We start from the raw sequence: 18537 nt of genomic DNA, 5'->3' as shown, positions 1-18537 counted from the left end.
TCAGTGGAAGCCATTTCCGGAAGGAATTTTAGGGTTGGAAATACCAAATCCTAGCTTACCTAAGCCAAGCAGGAATTCCTGGGGCCTGAGAAGTGTTTTTTCTTTTTTTTTTTTTTTTGGCCGTGCCATGCAGCATGTGGGATCTTGATTCCCCAACCAGGGATTGAACCCGCGCCCCCTGCAGTGGGAGCGCAGTGGGAGTTTTAACCACCGGACCGCCAGGGAAGCCCCAAGAAGTCATTTTGATGTGGAAAATATTGCATCTAGTACTGCAGTCTTGCCCATCTGCATTTTTTTTGTCCAGCCTGCATCCCTGGGGCTGGTGTGTGATCCTCAGAGGGATGTAACCTCTGCTGAAGTGTGTGGCTAGGGTCCTTTTAGCTAACCAAGTCACTTACCGTTTATTAAAAATAAAATTTTTTTTGATGGACTTTATTATTTAAAGCAGTTTCAGGTTCACAGCAAAGTTGAGTGGAAGGTTCAGAGAGTCCCCGCGCTCTCTCTGCCCTCACACATCACAACCTCCCCCGCTACCAACGTCCCCTGACACTTGGTGCGTCTGTTACAGTCGAAGAAGCTGCACTGACAAGTCAGTATCACTAGAGTCCGTAGTTCACGTCAAGGCTCTCTGTTTTTTTTCCCTCTGTCCCTGCCACGCGGCTTGCAGGATCTCAGTTCCTCAACCAGGGATTGAACCCAGGCCCTGGCAGTGAGAGCGCAGAATCCTAGCCACTAGGCCACCAGGAAACTCCCCAGGGTTCTCTCTTGGTGTTCTGCATCTGTGGTGTGGACAAAGGTGTAATGACATCATAGTATCATACAGAGCAGTGTCACTGCCCTAAAAAACCTTTCCTCTGTCTATTCATCCCTCTCTCCTGCCTCACTCCCGGCAACCAGTGGTCTTTTCACTGTCTCCATCATTTTGCCTTTCCCCGAATTTCATAACTGAAATCATACAGTGTGTAGCCATTTCAGATCTGCTTCTTTCACTTAGTGATAGTCATTTAAGATTCCTCCGTGTGACTTCACAGTTGAGGGTTCATTCCCATTGTACGACTGTACCACAGTCTCTTTCCTTTTTACTTTATTTTTTAAATTTTTTGGCCACACTGTACAGCATGCAGGATCTTTTTTTTTTTTTTTTTTAAATATTTATTTATTTGGCTGCACTGGGTCTTAGTCGCGGCACGTGGGATCTTCGTTGCGGCGTGCAGGATCTTAGTTCCCCAGCCAGGGATCGAACCCATGCCGCCTGCAGTGAAAGTGCAGAGTCTTAACCACTGGACCACCAGGGAAGTCCCAGTCCATTTCCTTTTTAAAACTGGTTCCTCAGTGGCCAGCATATAACAAGAATGGATCTCACGAAACAGAACCTGTGACACTTTGAAATGCCCTTTGGGGTCCCACTGGGAACCAGGAGTTCCTCCTGCTTGGGCCACCCCACTGCTCTTCAAGGGCGGGGGGCGTGCCGTGTTGCTAACTCGTTGCAGCTCTTAGGTTAGAAAGGTTGGAAAACACCAAGAAGAAAAAGCGATGTGTGTATTTCCAAGCAGCGACTCTGTTAGCTGTGCTGAAAGCCAGCTTGCTGTTTTCTTCAGAGTATGTGTCAGTATCTTCCCTCCCATTAAGTGAAAGCTTTTCTCCTTCTTTCCCAAGTGTCAGGAAGTCATAGAGACTTCCCTGAGCAGCGCGAACCTCCTGGCCAGCGACGTGGATTTCTGTTCTTTTCTGTTCAGTGCTTTCGGTAAAGGGCTGATCAAGAAATGCAGAACCAGCCCGGACGCCTTCGTGCAGCTCTCCCTCCAGCTGGCTCATTACAAGGTGAGACCCCGAGCTGGGGTTTTCATCCTGAGGGCTTCTGCGGTCCCTAAATGCAGGACCAAGGCCGTTTGCCCAGTGGGTAGGGAGGACCCATCATGGGAGCAGGTCGTGCCTGTCATGGTGCGGGGGTGGGGCTCCTCCCACAGACAGATGGGACAAGTGTCCAGCAGAAGCACCCGGGGCAGCAGCGGTTTCCCGTATTGCGCAGGAGTAGAGGGAGAATGTGGGGGATGGTAGCCGAGTGAGATCTCATTGCTCCACGAAGTGGGAAATAAACCTTTAAGCACCCAATCCTAGGGTTTGGTAAAGCAGAGCTACTTAGGGCAAATGATTGGATGTCTCTGACCTTTGACGTCCTCTTTCATAAAAGCGGATATGCCAGGTCCCGGGAGGTGCTCTGGGATGGATGGGGTCCCTGTAGGAGCAGAAGCTCTGGTGTTTCCACTGCCTCTCTCTGGGCCCCTGGGCACATTCTGGCTTGCACATGACGGCCCCATCAGAGACATAGCCCAGGCCCCAGGAGGACCTTAGTGGGATTTTTTTCTGTTGGAGGGAGCATTCCACCCTGAGAGGGCACCCCTGGTTTCCAGGGCTGGTGGAAATCCTTGTGGCATTGGCTCAAGATGTGCCCTGGTTTTTTGTTTGTTTGTTTTTTGGGGTTTTTTTTTTTGGCTGTGCCAAGCAGCATGCAGGATCTTAGTTCCCTGACCAGGGATCGAACCCGTTTTTTTTTTTTTTTTTAAGAATTTTTTTTTTTTGATGGGGACCATTTTTAAAGTCTTTATTGAATTTGTTACAATATATTGCTTTTGTTTTATGTATTGGTTCTTTGGCCGCGAGGCATGTGGGATCTTAGCTCCCTGACCAGGGAATGATCCTGTACACCCTGCATTGCAAGGCAAAGTCCTAACCACTGGACCACCAGGGAAGTCCCAAGATATGCCCTGTTTTTAACGGAGAACTTTTGTTGTAACACTTGAGTGCTGTGCACAGATGCAGTGCAGTGTCCCTGGATACCGGTTCTGCCCTTGTGAGTTTCGCTTTGTGCCAGGCACTGGTCTCAGCACTCTCACAGTCCCCTCACTAGGGACGAGCTATTGTCCGCCCATTTTACAGATGAGAAAACCGAGGTTCAGAGAGGTGAGGTGACCTGCCAAGGTGACACTGGAGTCAGGGGTGGATCCAGGGGGTGGCCTGTAGGTTCGATTCCTCTATAACTCAGGTCAGGAAGATAAACAGATGCAGAAGAGCACAAGAGGCCATGTTAGTATCAGGTAAACGACAACTGATGGGCCACAATTGTACCTAAAATTAACTGTAATACAGTTCTTAATAAAGATGGTCACGATCGAGTCCCTCCCATCAGGGAAACTTGCACAAGCCTCTTAGATAGCCTAATCCACCAGAGGGCAGACAGCAGAAGCAAGAAGAACTACCGTCCTGCAGCCTGTGGAACAAAAACCACATTCACAGAAAGATTGACAAGATGAAAAGGCAGAGGGCTATGTACCAGATGAAGGAACAAGATAAAACCCCAGAAAAACAACTAAATGAAGTGGAGATAGGCAACCTTCCAGAAAAAGAATTCAGAAAAACGATAGTGAAGATGATCCAGGACCTCGGAAAAAAAATGGAGGCAAAGATCGAGACGATGTAAGAAATGTTTAACAAAGACCTAGAAGAATTAAAGAACAGACAAACAGAGATGAACAATACAATAACTGAAATGAAAACTACACTAGAAGGAATCGATAGCAGAATAACTGAGGCAGAAGAACGGATAAGTGACCAGGAAGACAGAATGGTGGAATTCACTGCTGCGGAACAGAATAAAGAAAAAAGAATGAAAAGAAATGAAGACAGCCTAAGAGACCTCTGGGACAACATTAAACGCAACAACATTTGCATTATAGGGGTTCCAGAAGGAAAAGAGAGAGAGAAAGGACCAGAGAAAATATTGGAAGAGATTATAGTAGAAAACTTCCCTAACGTGGGAAAGGAAATAGCCGCCCAAGTCCAGGAAGCGCAGAGAGTCCCATACAGGATAAACCCAAGGAGAAACACGCCGAGACACATACTAATCAAACTGGCAAAAATTAAAGACAAAGAAAAATCATTGAAAGCAGCAAGGGAAAAATGACAAATAACATGCAAGGGAACTCCCATAAGGTTGACAGCTGATTTCTCAGTAGAAACTCTACAAGCCAGAAGGGAGTGGCATGACATATTGAAAGTGATGAAAGGGAAGAACCTACAACCAAGATTACTCTACCCAGCAAGGATCTCATTCAGATTTGATGAAGAAATCAAAAGCTTTACAGACGAGCAAAAGCTAAGAGAATTCAGCACCAGCAAACCAGCTCTACAACAAACACTAAAGGAACTTCTCTGAGTGGGAAACACCAGAGAAGAAAAGAACCTACAAAAACAAACCCAGAACAATTAAGAAAATGGTAATAGGAACATACATATCGATAATTACCTTAAACGTGAATGGATTAATTGCTACAACCAAAAGACACAGGCTCCCTGAATGGATACAAAAACAAGACCCGTATATATGCTGTCTACAAGAGACCCACTTCAGACTTCTTAGGGATACATACGGACTGAGAGTGAGGGGATGGAAAAAGATATTCCATGCAAATGGAAATCAAAAGAAAGCTGGAGTAGCAATACTCATATCAGATAAAATAGACTTTAAAATAAAGAATGTTGCAAGAGACAAGGAAGGACACTACATAATGATCAAGGGATCAATCCAAGAAGGTATAACAATTGTAAATATATATGCACCCAACATAGGAGCACCTCAATACATAAGGCAACTGTTAACAGCTCTAAAAGAGGAAATCGACAGTAACACAATAATAGTGGGGGACTTTAACACCTCACTAACACCAATGGACAGATCATCCAAACAGAAAATTAATAAGGAAACACAAGCTTTAAATGACACAATAGACCAGATAGATTTAATTGATATTTATAGGACATTTCATCCAAAAACAGCAGATTACACTTTCTTCTCAAGTGCACACAGAACATTCTCCAGGATAGATCACATCTTGGGTCACAAATCAAGCCTCAGTAAATTTAAGAAAATTGAAATCATATCAAGCATCTTTTCTGACCACAACACTATGAGATTAGAAATCAATTAAAAGGAAAAAAAAACGTAAAAAACACAAACACATGGAGGCTAAACAATACGTTACTAAATAACTAAGAGATCACTGAAGAAATCAAAGGGGAAATAAAAAAATACCTAGAAACAAATGACAATGAAAACACGATGATCCAAAACCTATGGGATGCAGCAAAAGCAGTTCTAAGAGGGAAGTTTATAGCAATACAAGCCTACCTCAAGAAACAAGAAAAGTTTCAAATAAACAATCTAACCTTACACCTAAAGGAACTAGAGAAAGAAGAACAAACAAAACCCAAAGTTAGTAGAAGGAAAGAAATCATAAAGATCAGAGCAGAAACAAATGAAATAGAAACAAAGAAAGCGATAGCAAAGATCAATAAAACTAAAAGCTGGTTCTTTGAGAAGATAAACAAAATTGATAAGCCATTAGCCAGACTCATCAAGAAAAAGAGGGAGAGGACTCAAATCATTAAAATTAGAAATGAAAAAGGAGAAGTTACAACAGACACCGCAGAAATACAAAGCATCCTAAGAGACTACTACAAGCAACTCTATGCCAATAAAATGGACAACCTGGAAGAAATGGACAAATTCTTAGAAAGGTATAACCTTCCAATACTGAATCAGGAAGAAATAGAAATTTTGAACAGACCAATCACAAGTAATGAAATTGAAACTGTGATTAAAAATCTTCCAACAAACCATAATTCAAAAAGTCCTGTACCACAATGTTTATTGCAGCTCTGTTTACAATAGCCAGGACATGGAAGCAACCTAAGTGTCCATCAGCAGATGAATGGATAAAGAAGATGTGGCACATATATACAATGGAATATTACTCAGCCATAAAAAGAAACGAAATTGAGTTATTTGTAGTGACGTGGATGGACCTAGAGTCTGTCATGCAGAGTGAAGTAAGTCAGAAAGAGAAAAATAAATACCGTATGCTAACACATACATATATAATCTAAAAAAAACCCCAAAAGTTCATGAAGAACCTAGGGGCAAGACAGGAATAAAGACACAGACCTACTAGAGAATGGACTTGAGGGTATGGGGAGGGGGAAGGGTAAGCTGGGACAAAGAGAGAGTGGCAAGGACATATATACACTACCAAATGTAAAATAGGTAGCTAGTGGGAAGCAGCCACATAGCACAGGGAGATCAGCTCGGTGCTTTGTGACCACCTAGAGGGGTGGGATAGGGAGGGTGGGAGGGAGGGAGATGTAAGAGGGAAGAGATATGGGGATATATGTATATTTATAACTGATTCACTTTGTTATAAAGCAGAAACTAACACACCATTGTAAAGCAATTATACTCCAATAAAGATGTTAACAAAAAAAAATCTTCCAACAAACAGAAGTCCAGAACCAGATGGCTTCACAGGTGAATTCTATCAAACATTTAGAGAAGAGCTAACACACATCCTTCTCAAACTCTTCCAAAAAATTGCAGAAGGAACACTCCCAAACTCATTATATGAGGCCACCATCACCCTGATACCAAAACCAGACAAAGATACTACTAAAAAAGAAAATTAACAGACCAATATCACTGATGAATATAGATGCAAAATTCCTCAACAAAATACTAGCAAACAGAATCCACCAACACATTAAAAGGATCATACACCATGATCAAGTGGGATTTATCCCAGAGATGCAAGAATTCTTCAGTATATGCAAATCAATCAATGTGATACACAATATTAACAAATTGAAGAATAAAAACCATATGATCATCTCATAGATGCAGAAAAAGCTTTTGAGAAAATTCAACACCCACTTACGATAAAAACTCTCCAGAAAGTGGGCATAGAGGGAACCTACCTCAACATAATAAAGGCCATATACGACAAACCCACAGCAAACATCATTATCAATGGTGAAAAACTGAAAGCATTCCTCTAAGATCAGGAACAAGACAAGGATGTCCACTCTCACCACTATTATTCAACATAGTTTTGGAAGTCCTAGCCACGGCAATCAGAGAAGAAAAGAAATAAAAGGAATACAAATTGGAAAAGAAGAAGTAAAACTGTCACTGTTTGCAGATGACATGATACTATACATAGAGGATCCTAAAGATGCCACCAGAAAACTACTAGAGCTAATCAATGAATTTGGCAAAGTTGCAGGATACAAAATTAATGCACAGAAATCTCTTGCATTCCTATACACTAATTATGAAAGATCTGAAAGAGAAATTAAGGAAACACTCCCATTTACCATTGCAACAAAAAGAATAAAATACCTAGGAATAAACCTACTTAGGGAGACAGAAGACCTGTATGCAGAAAACTATAAGACACTGATGAAAGAAATTAAAGATGATACAAACAGGTGGAGAGATATACCATGTTCTTGGATTGGAAGAACCAATATTGTGAAAATGACTATACTACCCAAAGCAATGTACAGATTCAATGCAATCCCTATCAAATTACCAATGGCATTTTTTACAGAACTAGAACAGAAAATCTTAAAATTGGTATGGAGACACAAAAGATCCAGAATAGCCAAAGCGGTCTTGAGGGAAAAAAACGGAGTTGGAGGAATCAGACTCCCTGACTTCAGACTATACTACAAAGCTACAGTAATCAAGACAATATGGTACTGGCACAAAAACAGGAATATAGATCAATGGAACAGGATAGAAAGCCCAGAGATAAACCCACGCATCTATGGTCAACTAATCTGTGACAAAGGAGGCAAGGATATACAATGGAGAAAAGACAGTCTCTTCAATTAGTGGTGCTGGGAAAACTGGACAGCTACATGTAAAAGAATGAAATTAGAACACTCCCTAACACCATACACAAAAATAAACCCAAAATGGATTAGAGACCTAAATGTAAGACTGGACACTATAAAACTCTTAGAGGAAAACATAGGAAGAACACTCTTGGACATAAATCACAGCAAGATCTTTTTTGATCCACCTCCTAGAGTAATGGAAATAAAAACAAAAATAAACAAATGGGACCTAATGAAACTTAGAAGTTTTTGCACAGCAAAGGAAACTACAAACAAGACGAAAAGACAACCCTCAGAATGGGAGAAAATATTTGCAAACAAATCAACGGACAAAGGATTAATCTCCAAAATATATAAACAGCTCATGCAGCTCAATATTAAAAAAACAAACAACCCAATCCAAAAATGGGCAGAAGACCTAAATAGACATTTCTCCAAAGAAGACATACAGATGGCCAAGAAGCACATGAAAAGCTGCTCAACATCACTAATTATTAGAGAAATACAAATCAAAACTACAATGAGGTATCACCTCACACCAGTTAGAATGGGCATCATCAGAAAATCTACAAACAACAAATGCTGGAGAGGGTGTGGAGAAAAGGGAACCCTCTTGCACTCTTGGTGGGAATGTAAATTGATATAGCCACTATGGAGAACAATATGGAGGTTCCTTAAAAAACTAAAAATAGAATTACCATATGATCCAGCAATCGCACTACTGGGCATATACCCAGAGAAAACCATAATTCAAAAAGACACATGCACCCCATTGTTCATTGCAGCACTATTTACAATAGCCAGGACATGGAAGCAACCTAAATGCCCATCGACAGATGAATGGATAAAGAAGAAGTGGTACATATGTACAATGGAATATTACTCAGCCATAAAAAGGAACGAAATTGGGTCATTTGTAGAGGCATGGATGGATCTAGAGACTGTCATACAGAGTGAAGTAAGTCAGAAAGAGAAAAACAAATATCGTATATTAACGCATATATGTGGAGCCTAGAAAAATGGTACAGATGAACCGGTTTGCAGGGCAGAAATAGAGACACAGATGTAGAGAACAAACGTATGGACACCAAGGGGGGAAAGTGGCGGGTGTGGTGCTGGTGTGATGAATTGGGAGATTGGGATTGACATATATACACTAATATGTATTAAATGGATAACTAATAAGAACCTGCTGTATAAAAAAATAAAATCCAAAAAAAAAAAAGATGGTCATGATGATGCATGATGATCCTTTTTTTGCCAAGTAACACATTCCGTGAAATAAATGCACCCAAAGCGGTTGGAGAGAAGCACAGTCATTGTAGGAGACTTGAGCTTTGTCTGGCAGATCAAGTGACTAAAAGATATAATGGGATTGAAGTCCTGGATCTTAGATTTAATTATCTTGATTTTTAAAAATTGATAAGCAAATGGCACGTAAGTCTGCAGCGTTAGGAACTGAGGAGGTGGTGACACTTCAGATACAGAGACGATTTTAATAAGAGGATCCCAGGTTCCATAGCAACACATTTGAAAATCTCGGTGAAATGAGGATTTTCTGCAGGAACACAAATGAGTAAAGTGGGCCCCAGACAAGGTAGACAGTCTGAGAAGGTCGGTGTGCATGGATGACAGATAGGTAGTTGGAGAGCTGCCCGCCCGCCAGTGTGAACCGGCTGGCAGCAGCTTCGTGGCTTTGAAGAGTGGGCAGCTCCAGAGGCGTCAGGAAGGAAGGAAGCTGCCTGATGGCCTCCCAGGACTAGCTTCACTCTGGTCATGACAGTGACCTGCACGGAGCCTGCCCAGTGCCGGGCTGAGTGCTGGCAGCAGCCGGTTAACCCTCATAGCAACCCCGAGGAGGGTACTTTCTCATCTCCACTTTATACTCGAGGAGGTGCGGTATCCTGCCTGCAACCTATAGCTCGTTTGTGGCAAAACTGAGCTTGGATCCAAGCAAACTAGTTCCAGAACCCATGTTCTCAACCGCTGTGATACAGCTTTTCAGCTGATGGATGAACGAATAAACAAAGCCACGGACCAATTTTGCTCACAAATGCAGATGCAAAAATTCTAAGTAAAATAAGAGCAAATAGCATCTACCAGTATAGGGAAAATATGATCACCAGCAACAGTTAATACCAACGGCAGGAGGACGGTTTGGTATTAGTAAATCCAATAGTAGATTAAATCATATTACTAGATCAGAGAAGAAACCAGTCATTGTGGCAGGTGCTAACGAGGCATTCAAAATGTAGCATCCTGTCTCGATAACTCTTAGTATAGGGGCTGTTTCCTTAACACAGTAAATCCCATCATGTATCAGCCACCAGCGTATTCCTCAAAGGTAAAGTGTGGAGGCGACCCCATTAAAACAAGAAGGATGAAGAGGCTCCAGGAAGCTGTTCCCAGACAGCTTTCCAGGAAGTACAGCGAGTGCAGCCGACAGGATCACGGGGCAGGAGGAATATTCGCACGTCTGCTCAGAAGATGGAGCGGGCAGAAAAGCTTTTACGGTTAAGAAGCGTGCTCGGGAAGGAGGCCCGGTGCAGAATTATACAAAGACCAGCATCTTCCTCGTACAGCCACAATAGCCAAGCAGAAAACATAGTAGGAAAATGTGATGCAAACTGGAAGCAAAAATCTGGGACCCCAGGTGTTTCTTTCTTTCTTTGTTCCTCCATGCAGGCACGCGTGCCGTGCCACACGGCTTGTGGGATCTTAGTTCCCCGACCAGGGATTGAACCCGGGCCCTAGGCAGTGAAAGCGTGGAGTCCTAACCACTGGACTGCCCAGGCGTCTGTTTATAAAGCAGACGGGACCTTTGGGAAGGAAGGCCCAGAGCTGTCGAGAAGGGATGGACTCTTGGAAGGGGAGAGAAGGCTGTGATTTTGGATAGAAAGACTCGTCACCGTGGAGATGGATGTTCCCGGTTCACACATGCAGTGTGAACATAGTAAGAGGTCCGGAGATGATTTTAGGAAAGGAGCTTGACCGCTTTACCTTCAAGTTCATCTGGAGGGCTAACATTTATATGAGAATAACCAGTAATATTCTGAAAAGGAAAAGTGGTCATGTGGAGACGGGGCAGGGTGAGGTGGCGACTTGTTCTTTCAAAGCCAAAAATATAGAAATCAGAAGCTTATAGTAATTCATACGGTGTAGTTTTGGTGCCAGAATAGTTCTGTGAAATCATATAGCGATTCATTTAACATTGATGGGAAGGAATGAGTTGAGTCATCAGTGAAGTTGGAAAAACTGGCTAGATGGTTCCATTTCAGGAAAATAAACCGCCCAATAGAAAAACATGGAGTCAGAGCAGAAATTGGTGGTTCACAAGAGAAGAGAAATACCAACAAACAGTCAGTGAATGTACAGCAATAGTTTAATCTTACTAGGAACCTAGTAAGTGCAGCTTAAATAAGACTGAGTTTTTGCCTGTGCAGTTTACAAAGAGCTTTTCTACATTCTATGTTTGGAAGGGTGGCCTGAGAAAGGGGTGTTCGAACTCAGCAGTTCGGAATGGTCATCTGTGGGGTGCACACAGCCTGAAGAATCACTGGGAAGGCACACCCGTTTGCCCAGCAAATTCTACTTTGAGAATTGTATTCAGTGAAAGGACAGGTTGACAAAGATGAGTTTAAGCTTGCCCCTCTGTAAGAATTTGAAGCAATCTAAAAGGTTCTCAAAGTGAAATTTGTTAGACTATGGCATTTTTGTACATGGAATATTATGTAACCATTAAGTGATGTCTATGGTGTATTCTGTGAAAAAACTTGTCATAAAACAAGATGTTAATCATTGTTTACAAGTAATCTGCAAACTCTGGCCCACAGGCCACAGGGGCCCTTCAGCTAGTTCACATGGCCCTTGAGTGGAGAATGGTCTTACTTTCTTTGTTGTTTTTTTGGCTGCATTGGGTCTTCGTTGCTGCACACGGGCTTTCTTTAGTAGCAGCGAGAGGGGGCTACTCTTTCTTGCGGTGCACGGGCTTCTCATTGTGGTGGCTTCTCTTGTTGTGGAGCACGGGCTCTAGGCGTGCAGGCTTCAGTAGTTGTGGCACGTGGGCTCAGTAGTTGTGGCTCGCAGGCTCTAGGTGCGTGGGCTTCAGTAGTTATGGCGCACAGGCTTAGTTGCTCCGTGGCGTGTGGGATCTTCCCGGAACAGGGCTTGAACCCGTGCCCTGCGTTGGCAGGCGGATTCTTAACAACTGCGCCACCAGGGAAGTCCCTGGTCTTACAGTTTTAATAGTTGAAAAAAATTAAGACTATTTTGTGATAGGTGAAAATCAAATGAAATTTCAGAGAGCAGAGATCAAGTTTACTGGCACGTGGTCACACGCACTTTTTGGCGTATTGTCCGCGGCTGTTTTTGAGCTACGGTGGCAGAGCTGAAAAGTTGCAGCAGAGACCACCTGGCCCACCAGGACGGTGATATTTACCACCTGCATTTTACAGAAAATGTTTCCTGACTCTCACTTTATTATATGCAAAATCTGGAAAGGAGAGATGGAAAATATTGGCAGGCAGTACTCTGAAGATTGATCTTCATTTTCTTATATTTTTCTATGTTTTAATTTTTTGCGTAAGCATGTATTACAGTGACTCTTAAATCAAGTTACTCTTTCAAAGTTAAGGATTATTTGTTTTAATAACCTAAGGGCTCATATTTATTCTTTGCGCTCCGGCTAGAAACAACCAGAACGTCCTTCTTGTTCCCTCCGCGCACACCAATTCTTCACATGGCACTCAGTCTATTGAAAATGATCGATTGAAGTGATCTGTTAATAGTGTAAATCGGATTCATCTGTTCAAAGGTTCTTTCCTGCACGCTTGGTTGAAGGCCAGCTCTGTCGGGGACAGGGCTCATTGTGGAGGCTGGTGGCAGCAGGTTAAGTGGGCTGCAGGCATAACCCGGCTTGGCTCTGTGAGGGGTCTGAGCACACTAATATTCAGTGCATTGGCCACGAGGTTTGAGATGGCCATTTTTTAAAATTGTGGGTGTAATGCATGATTGCGCTGACCACTTATACAGTTAAAGTTTGATGTTGGAAAGTTGACTTCAAATAAATCATTGCATCATCTATCCCAAGTTAACCTGTATTAAATGACTAAAATACCACATTTATACTTTTTCCTTGTCCCCTCCTTCCCTCCGTGCTCCCCAGTGTTTCATGATGAGCCCCTTGGAAAGCACCCCCATAGTAAGCTCCCCTCCTGTAGGGAGTTCTCCCAAAGGCATATCTGGTAAATGACCTGGGACCCCCTGCTGACCGTAGGCCAGAATGAGGAGTTAGAACCCCTAGGACCCCATCCAAGGGAAATTTAATAACCGGTGTATTAAAGGACGAGTGTTGTGGGCTGGTGGGTCTTTGTGCTGGGCACTGGGGGCCACCAGAGGCTGGGATGGCACTCAGACCCCATGGCCGGCTGGCTTCATCCCTGTACGTGCAGGATGGCGGGAACAGCCAATGTTAAGTCAACCCTACCAGCCTTGGGGGTGGGGGGAAGAGCCCTGCAAGGCTACTCACGGGTCTGCCTCGCACACCAGAGGTTCAGCCTTGACCGCTCCTGAATTTACTTAACAGTATCGGCCTATTGCAGGGTGCCCCCTGTCACCCTGGGGCCGCCAGGACCCAAATGCCCAGAGGGATGTCGTCTGGTCAGGAATCATCTGGGTCTACAAACTGCCGCTCAGCACTTCCCCGTCCATGTGGGGGAACCTGGTCGTCTTCGAGCAGGTGGTTTGCAGATGGTTTCCTCCCATGGCACGGGTGCTGGGCTGCCCCGAGCTCCCGTGGACCTGGCCCAGCTCTCATGCATCACCTGCTGTACCATCTGCACATCACCTGCAGGGTCCCAGCCACAGGCACCTCTTGCATGCCGTGTGGCACGGCCGAAAAAAAAGAAAAAAACACTCAGAGCTCATCACCTGCTAATTATTTTAGTACAAGCCATGGGAGCAGAGGGGGACCTCCCGTCTCCCCTCTGCTCCCTGACACCAGCGTTCCTGGACCCCATCAGGACCTCCACCCTGCCCTTCCCTCTGCCCATCTTGCCTCCCTGTTTTCCTCTCTGGACTTGGATTCCACAGCCTGTCACCATCACCCCGACCTCGGCCCTGGGGCCCCAAGCACAGCAGACCCATCCCCAGCGCAGTCCAGGTGTCTGCCTGCTTTGGTCCTGCATGGCCAGAGAAAAACCCCAAATCGCTGGCTCCTCTTCCTTAATTCATGAGCCCTGACTCTGATGGCCCCAGACCACCCACTCCCTGTGCCCTCAGAGCCTGTTTCACACCCCCTTTCTGACTCCAGTGCCGCCTCCCCATCCTCACTCTCAGTAGGTGAACTTATTTCACCAAGAAAATGCGAACATTCTAAAGAGACCTCCCGTCTGCTCCCCACCGCCTCTGCCAGCTCCCACACAGCTGTTCCCTCCTGCTTTCTCTCCCTCCTGTCTACTGGGGGGCGGGGGGCTGTGTGCTGCAGGCGCTGGCCACCCACCCACTTCCCGCTCCCTGGAGGAGGACATTCTCAACCAGTCCCCTCTCCTGAAGTTAAATAATTTCCTACTCCTGCATGCCGAGCTCCTGGTCCTGTCCTGTATCCCTCCATAGCCGCGTCTGCACTCGGGCAGGTGTGTGAAACTCAGGAAATCGGGTCATGGCACCAGTTGCATTTGGAAACAGAAACCTGGACCCCCCCCTTCCTTTGCAAAGCTAATGATGTTTCCACCTGCCTGCTGCATAAGCCCGAGTAAAAATTGACGATGACTAAAAACTGCAGCTGACGATGAAGTGTGCTTTTCCCGGCTGACCTTAAGCGATGCCCTCTTATGCTTTAGTTTGTCAACATGCCCTGCCTTGTGTTAAAATATTTTTCCTTTCCCAGGACATGGGCAAATTTTCCCTCACCTACGAGGCCTCCATGACCCGGCTCTTCCGAGAGGGCAGGACGGAGACCGTGCGTTCCTGCACCACTGAGTCGTGCAACTTTGTGCTGGCCATGGTGGACCCCACACAGACGGTAGGTGCTGCCCGGCCGGAAGCGGGACAGTGCTTTTCACAGAACAGCCCCTGAGGTTGACACGCAGGCTTCCCTGATTAAATCCCATGCATACTTTCTCCAGCAGGTCCATATCCAGTATCTCCTTTCCTTCACCCCTCTCGAAGGGACAGAAAGTATTAAAAGGTGACCGTCGGGGTCTTCCCTGGTGGTCCAGTGGTTAGGGCTCCGTGCTTCCACTGCAGGGGGTGCGGGTTCAACCCATGGTCGGGGAGCTAAGATCCTGCATGCCTCGTGGTGTGGCAAAAAAAAATTAAAAAAAAAAAGAAAAAAGGTAACCATCAGGACAGACACAAAGGTTCATGTTTGCATCAATCTTCTGTTCTTCTGTAACTTCTATAAATCAGATTATACTTCCTAAGAGTCTTTAAATCAGAGCAGTACACAGCCAGTGAATAAAGGAGTGGCAGGGAGATGCTGCGAGACAGTGCAAGTGGTCGGCGTCTGGGTGGGAAAACAGTGACGATCACAGGATCCTTCTGCCTGGGGTTCCTGAAGCCCGCTGCCCATGCTGAAGGTCCTTGAGCAGGCGCGGGGCTCCAGGTTTTCTGTACGTTGCCTTTGACAGTCCTAGCGGTGGCCCATGAAGTATCATCAGTTCATTTTTGTAGATAAAGGAACAGAGACTTAGATGAATTCGGCAAACTGCTGGGCCGCACACCTAGTTAGGGGCTGAGGCCCATCCACGGCCAGTTCTGCCTGACCCGGAGTGCAGGTGCCTGCTGACTCCCGAGGAGACATGGCCCAGGGTTCTTGCTCTGCTCTGGAGGAACCTCCGTTCTGGAAAGGCTTTCAATTCTGTGGGAAGAGCTCAGTAGGTCTTGTGACGGATTGCTCTGATCTGTCATTAGCTGCCTTCAGAATCAGCCTTGAGGACCAGTTCTGGGGTGGGTGGGCCAAAGCCCGGATGGGCCTCCACATCCACGGAAGGGTGCTGTGTCACCTCATTCTGTGATTGACTGAACAGGGCCCAAAGGAAGCTGAAGCAAGCTTTTTGGGTCCAACCTGAAGACCCGGAAGCGCTGTTTTAGTAGAGCTTCCAGACCACTTTGGAGGGTTATTTATGACCCGCAGGAACAATCGCAGCCCGCTAAGAGGGACAGAGCGTCATTTCCACCTGATGAGACTTGGAGGCTGGAGCTTTCCTACCTGCTTGGTGGTCTCATTTGTATAAAAGGTGGAATGACGCCCAGTGGGCTGCACACAGGACCCCGAAACTGCCTCTCCAACAACTTGTCCCCCTGCAGCCTCCACGCCACCCCGTTCGCAGTGAATCTGCGGAAGCGGCAGTCGGCCAGGGGGGTTTCTGGTCAGGTCGCCTTGGCAACCACCCAGAGACCCCCCCCCACCCCCGACACCCGCACCGCCACCAGTGACCTGCTTTCTCAGCACCCTGTCGGACCGCTGGAGAGAAGGGCCGTGAGCCTCATCCTGGAGATTAGCCCGTGGTGCACGACTTGAAAGTCCCCGTCTTTTGTTATTTTAGGTTGAACAGAGGCTCAAGTTATTCAAGATTGCGGCCAAGAAGCATCAGCACCTGTGCCGCCTGGCGATGACCGGCTCCGGGATCGACCGCCATCTCTTCTGCCTCTACGTGGTGTCCAAATACCTCGCTGTTGACTCCCCTTTCCTGAAGGAGGTGAGTCACTTCTGGGGCAGCCTGCTCAGCTTTCTTGGCTAAACCAAAACTTAGTAGATCAGTAGTACAGCTTTGCCAATCGGAACTGGCCTCACAGGTGGGTCTCGGGGCTCACCTGTCCTCACCATGGAAAATTGGAGCCGCGTTTCTTCAACCCCTGGAATGCCATGGCTTGTACTAAAATAATTAGCAGGTGACGAGCTCTGAGTGTTTTTTTCTTTTTTTTCGGCCGTGCCACGCGGCATGCGAGCTCTCAGTTCCCCGACCAGGGATCGAACCCATGCCCCCTGCAGTGGAAGTGTGGAGTCTTAACCACCGGACTGCCACGGAAGTCCCAATAAAATTTAATTTTTTAATAATGGCTGTGTTTAACAAGCAGCTTGGAAAATTCCGGAAATTTGGCAGCCAGCTCAGGGGAGCTGGTACCAGTCAGCTCCAGCACACCACTGCCCCCGTTCCGAATCTTACTCCACGTATCTGCCACCTTTTCTGCCTTAAGACCCCATCAGCCGGTGTTGGCCCCTGCAGTCCGGGTGTCCTCACCTGCTCCATCCCTCTCCACAGACCTGCCTCGAGCCGGTGAGGCCTTCAGGGACATAGGCCTCTGGTGTCTGAAACAGTCCAAACACCGAGCAAGCCCTTTCTTGTCTTCCACCCGGGCTCCTCGGGGACAGAAGAAGATGGAATTGGGAAGTGTTGTTGGAACATTTCCTTGTTTTACTCCACAGGTGCTATCTGAGCCTTGGAGATTATCCACCAGCCAGACCCCTCAGCAGCAGGTGGAACTGTTCAATTTGGAAAGGAATCCAGAGTATGTGTCAAGCGGAGGCGGCTTTGGACCGGTAAGCAGCCAAGCGTCTGCAGATATTGATGGCAGTCTCATAGTGAAAATGTCAGAAATTCCCTTTGCCCGTGGCCTCACTGCCCAGGGTTCTATTGATGGATTGGCCGTGCCCTGCGGCATGCAGTATCTTAGTTCCCTGGCCAGGGATGGAACCCGTGCCCCCTGCAGTGGAAGCACGGGGTCTCAACCACTGGACCGCCAGGGAAGTCCCCCCACAGATCCATTTAAACCTGCTTTTCCGTAGGTTGCTGACGACGGCTATGGGGTGTCGTACATTCTCGTGGGTGAGAAGCTCATCAGTTTCCACATTTCTTCCAAGTTCTCCTGCCCTGAGACAGTAAGTACAAAACAAAAGTTCTCTCTTCTAAAGATGGGGTTTTTCACTGTTTTCTTTTGAGCACGTCCTTGATTTGACAGAAAATTGCAATTCAGTTATATACTCTTACTTGGTTGGGACATTTTCAAAACGGATTTTGAAAGTCTTTTAATAGTTTTAAAGGGATCGATCTTATTTGGTTGAAAGTGTGTATCTTTGCTGGTCGCAGTGGTTTTAAATCGTAATGTTGGAGTGCTTCTACAGCTTCCAGACTCTCTGTAACATTGGAGGGTGGATTAAGATTCGTGTGCACGTGGTAAGAAATACACATACACATTGAAGCAGGGGTCTGCAGTGTTCTCTGTGAATGGAACCTGTGACCACCTTCCTAGCATGGCACATTTAATCCTTATTTATATTCTCTCCTTTCCACATTGTACATAGCCTGACAGGCAATGCCAGGTTCACGTTTAACAGAGAAGATTGGAATTCACTTGCTTATTGTGTTTTATGTAACGCATTGACATTAGGGGAAGCCTTAGATTAGGGGAAACCACACCCACACAGGATGTAAATTGGTGCAGCCACTATGGAAAACAGTATGGAGGTTCCTTAAGAAACTAGAAATAGAGCTATCATATTATCCTGCAATCCCACTCCTGGGCATATATCCAAAGAAAACTCTTAATTCAAAAAGATAACATGCACCACAATGTTCATAGCAGCACTATTTACAATAGCCAAGACATGGGAGCAACCTAAGTGTCCATCAAGAGATGAATGGATAAAGAAGATGTAGTGTGTGTGTGTGTGTGTGTGTGTGTGTGTATACACACACACAGTGGAATATTGCTCTGCCATAAAAAAGAATGAAGTAATGCCATTTGCAGCAACATGGTTGGACCTAGGGATTATCATACTAAGTGAAGTAAGTCAGACAGAGAAAG

At 45.6% G+C, this 18537-nt stretch overlaps 1 protein-coding gene across 4 annotated transcripts in view; it reads left to right on the top strand.

The window, feature by feature from the left end:
* Positions 1-18537, top strand: part of CPT1A (carnitine palmitoyltransferase 1A) — a 64960-nt gene that overhangs the window by 43306 nt on the left and 3117 nt on the right. For 3 of the 4 annotated variants that reach the window (XM_059932244.1, XM_059932243.1, XM_059932247.1), the window contains 5 exons: positions 1657-1821; positions 14618-14752; positions 16278-16430; positions 17159-17272; positions 17519-17611. In XM_059932244.1, the coding sequence (XP_059788227.1) occupies positions 1657-1821; positions 14618-14752; positions 16278-16430; positions 17159-17272; positions 17519-17611 (660 nt within the window). Of the gene's footprint in view, positions 1-1656; positions 1822-12419; positions 12520-14617; positions 14753-16277; positions 16431-17158; positions 17273-17518; positions 17612-18537 lie in introns of those variants that run through there. The other variant, XM_059932246.1, reaches the window with a different exon arrangement.

The sequence above is a fragment of the Balaenoptera ricei genome, chromosome 8 (assembly GCF_028023285.1).
Source record: "Balaenoptera ricei isolate mBalRic1 chromosome 8, mBalRic1.hap2, whole genome shotgun sequence".
Taxonomy (NCBI): domain Eukaryota; kingdom Metazoa; phylum Chordata; class Mammalia; order Artiodactyla; family Balaenopteridae; genus Balaenoptera; species Balaenoptera ricei.
Note: the sequence above shows the minus strand (reverse complement) of the source record. Positions and strands in the feature narration are given on the sequence as shown.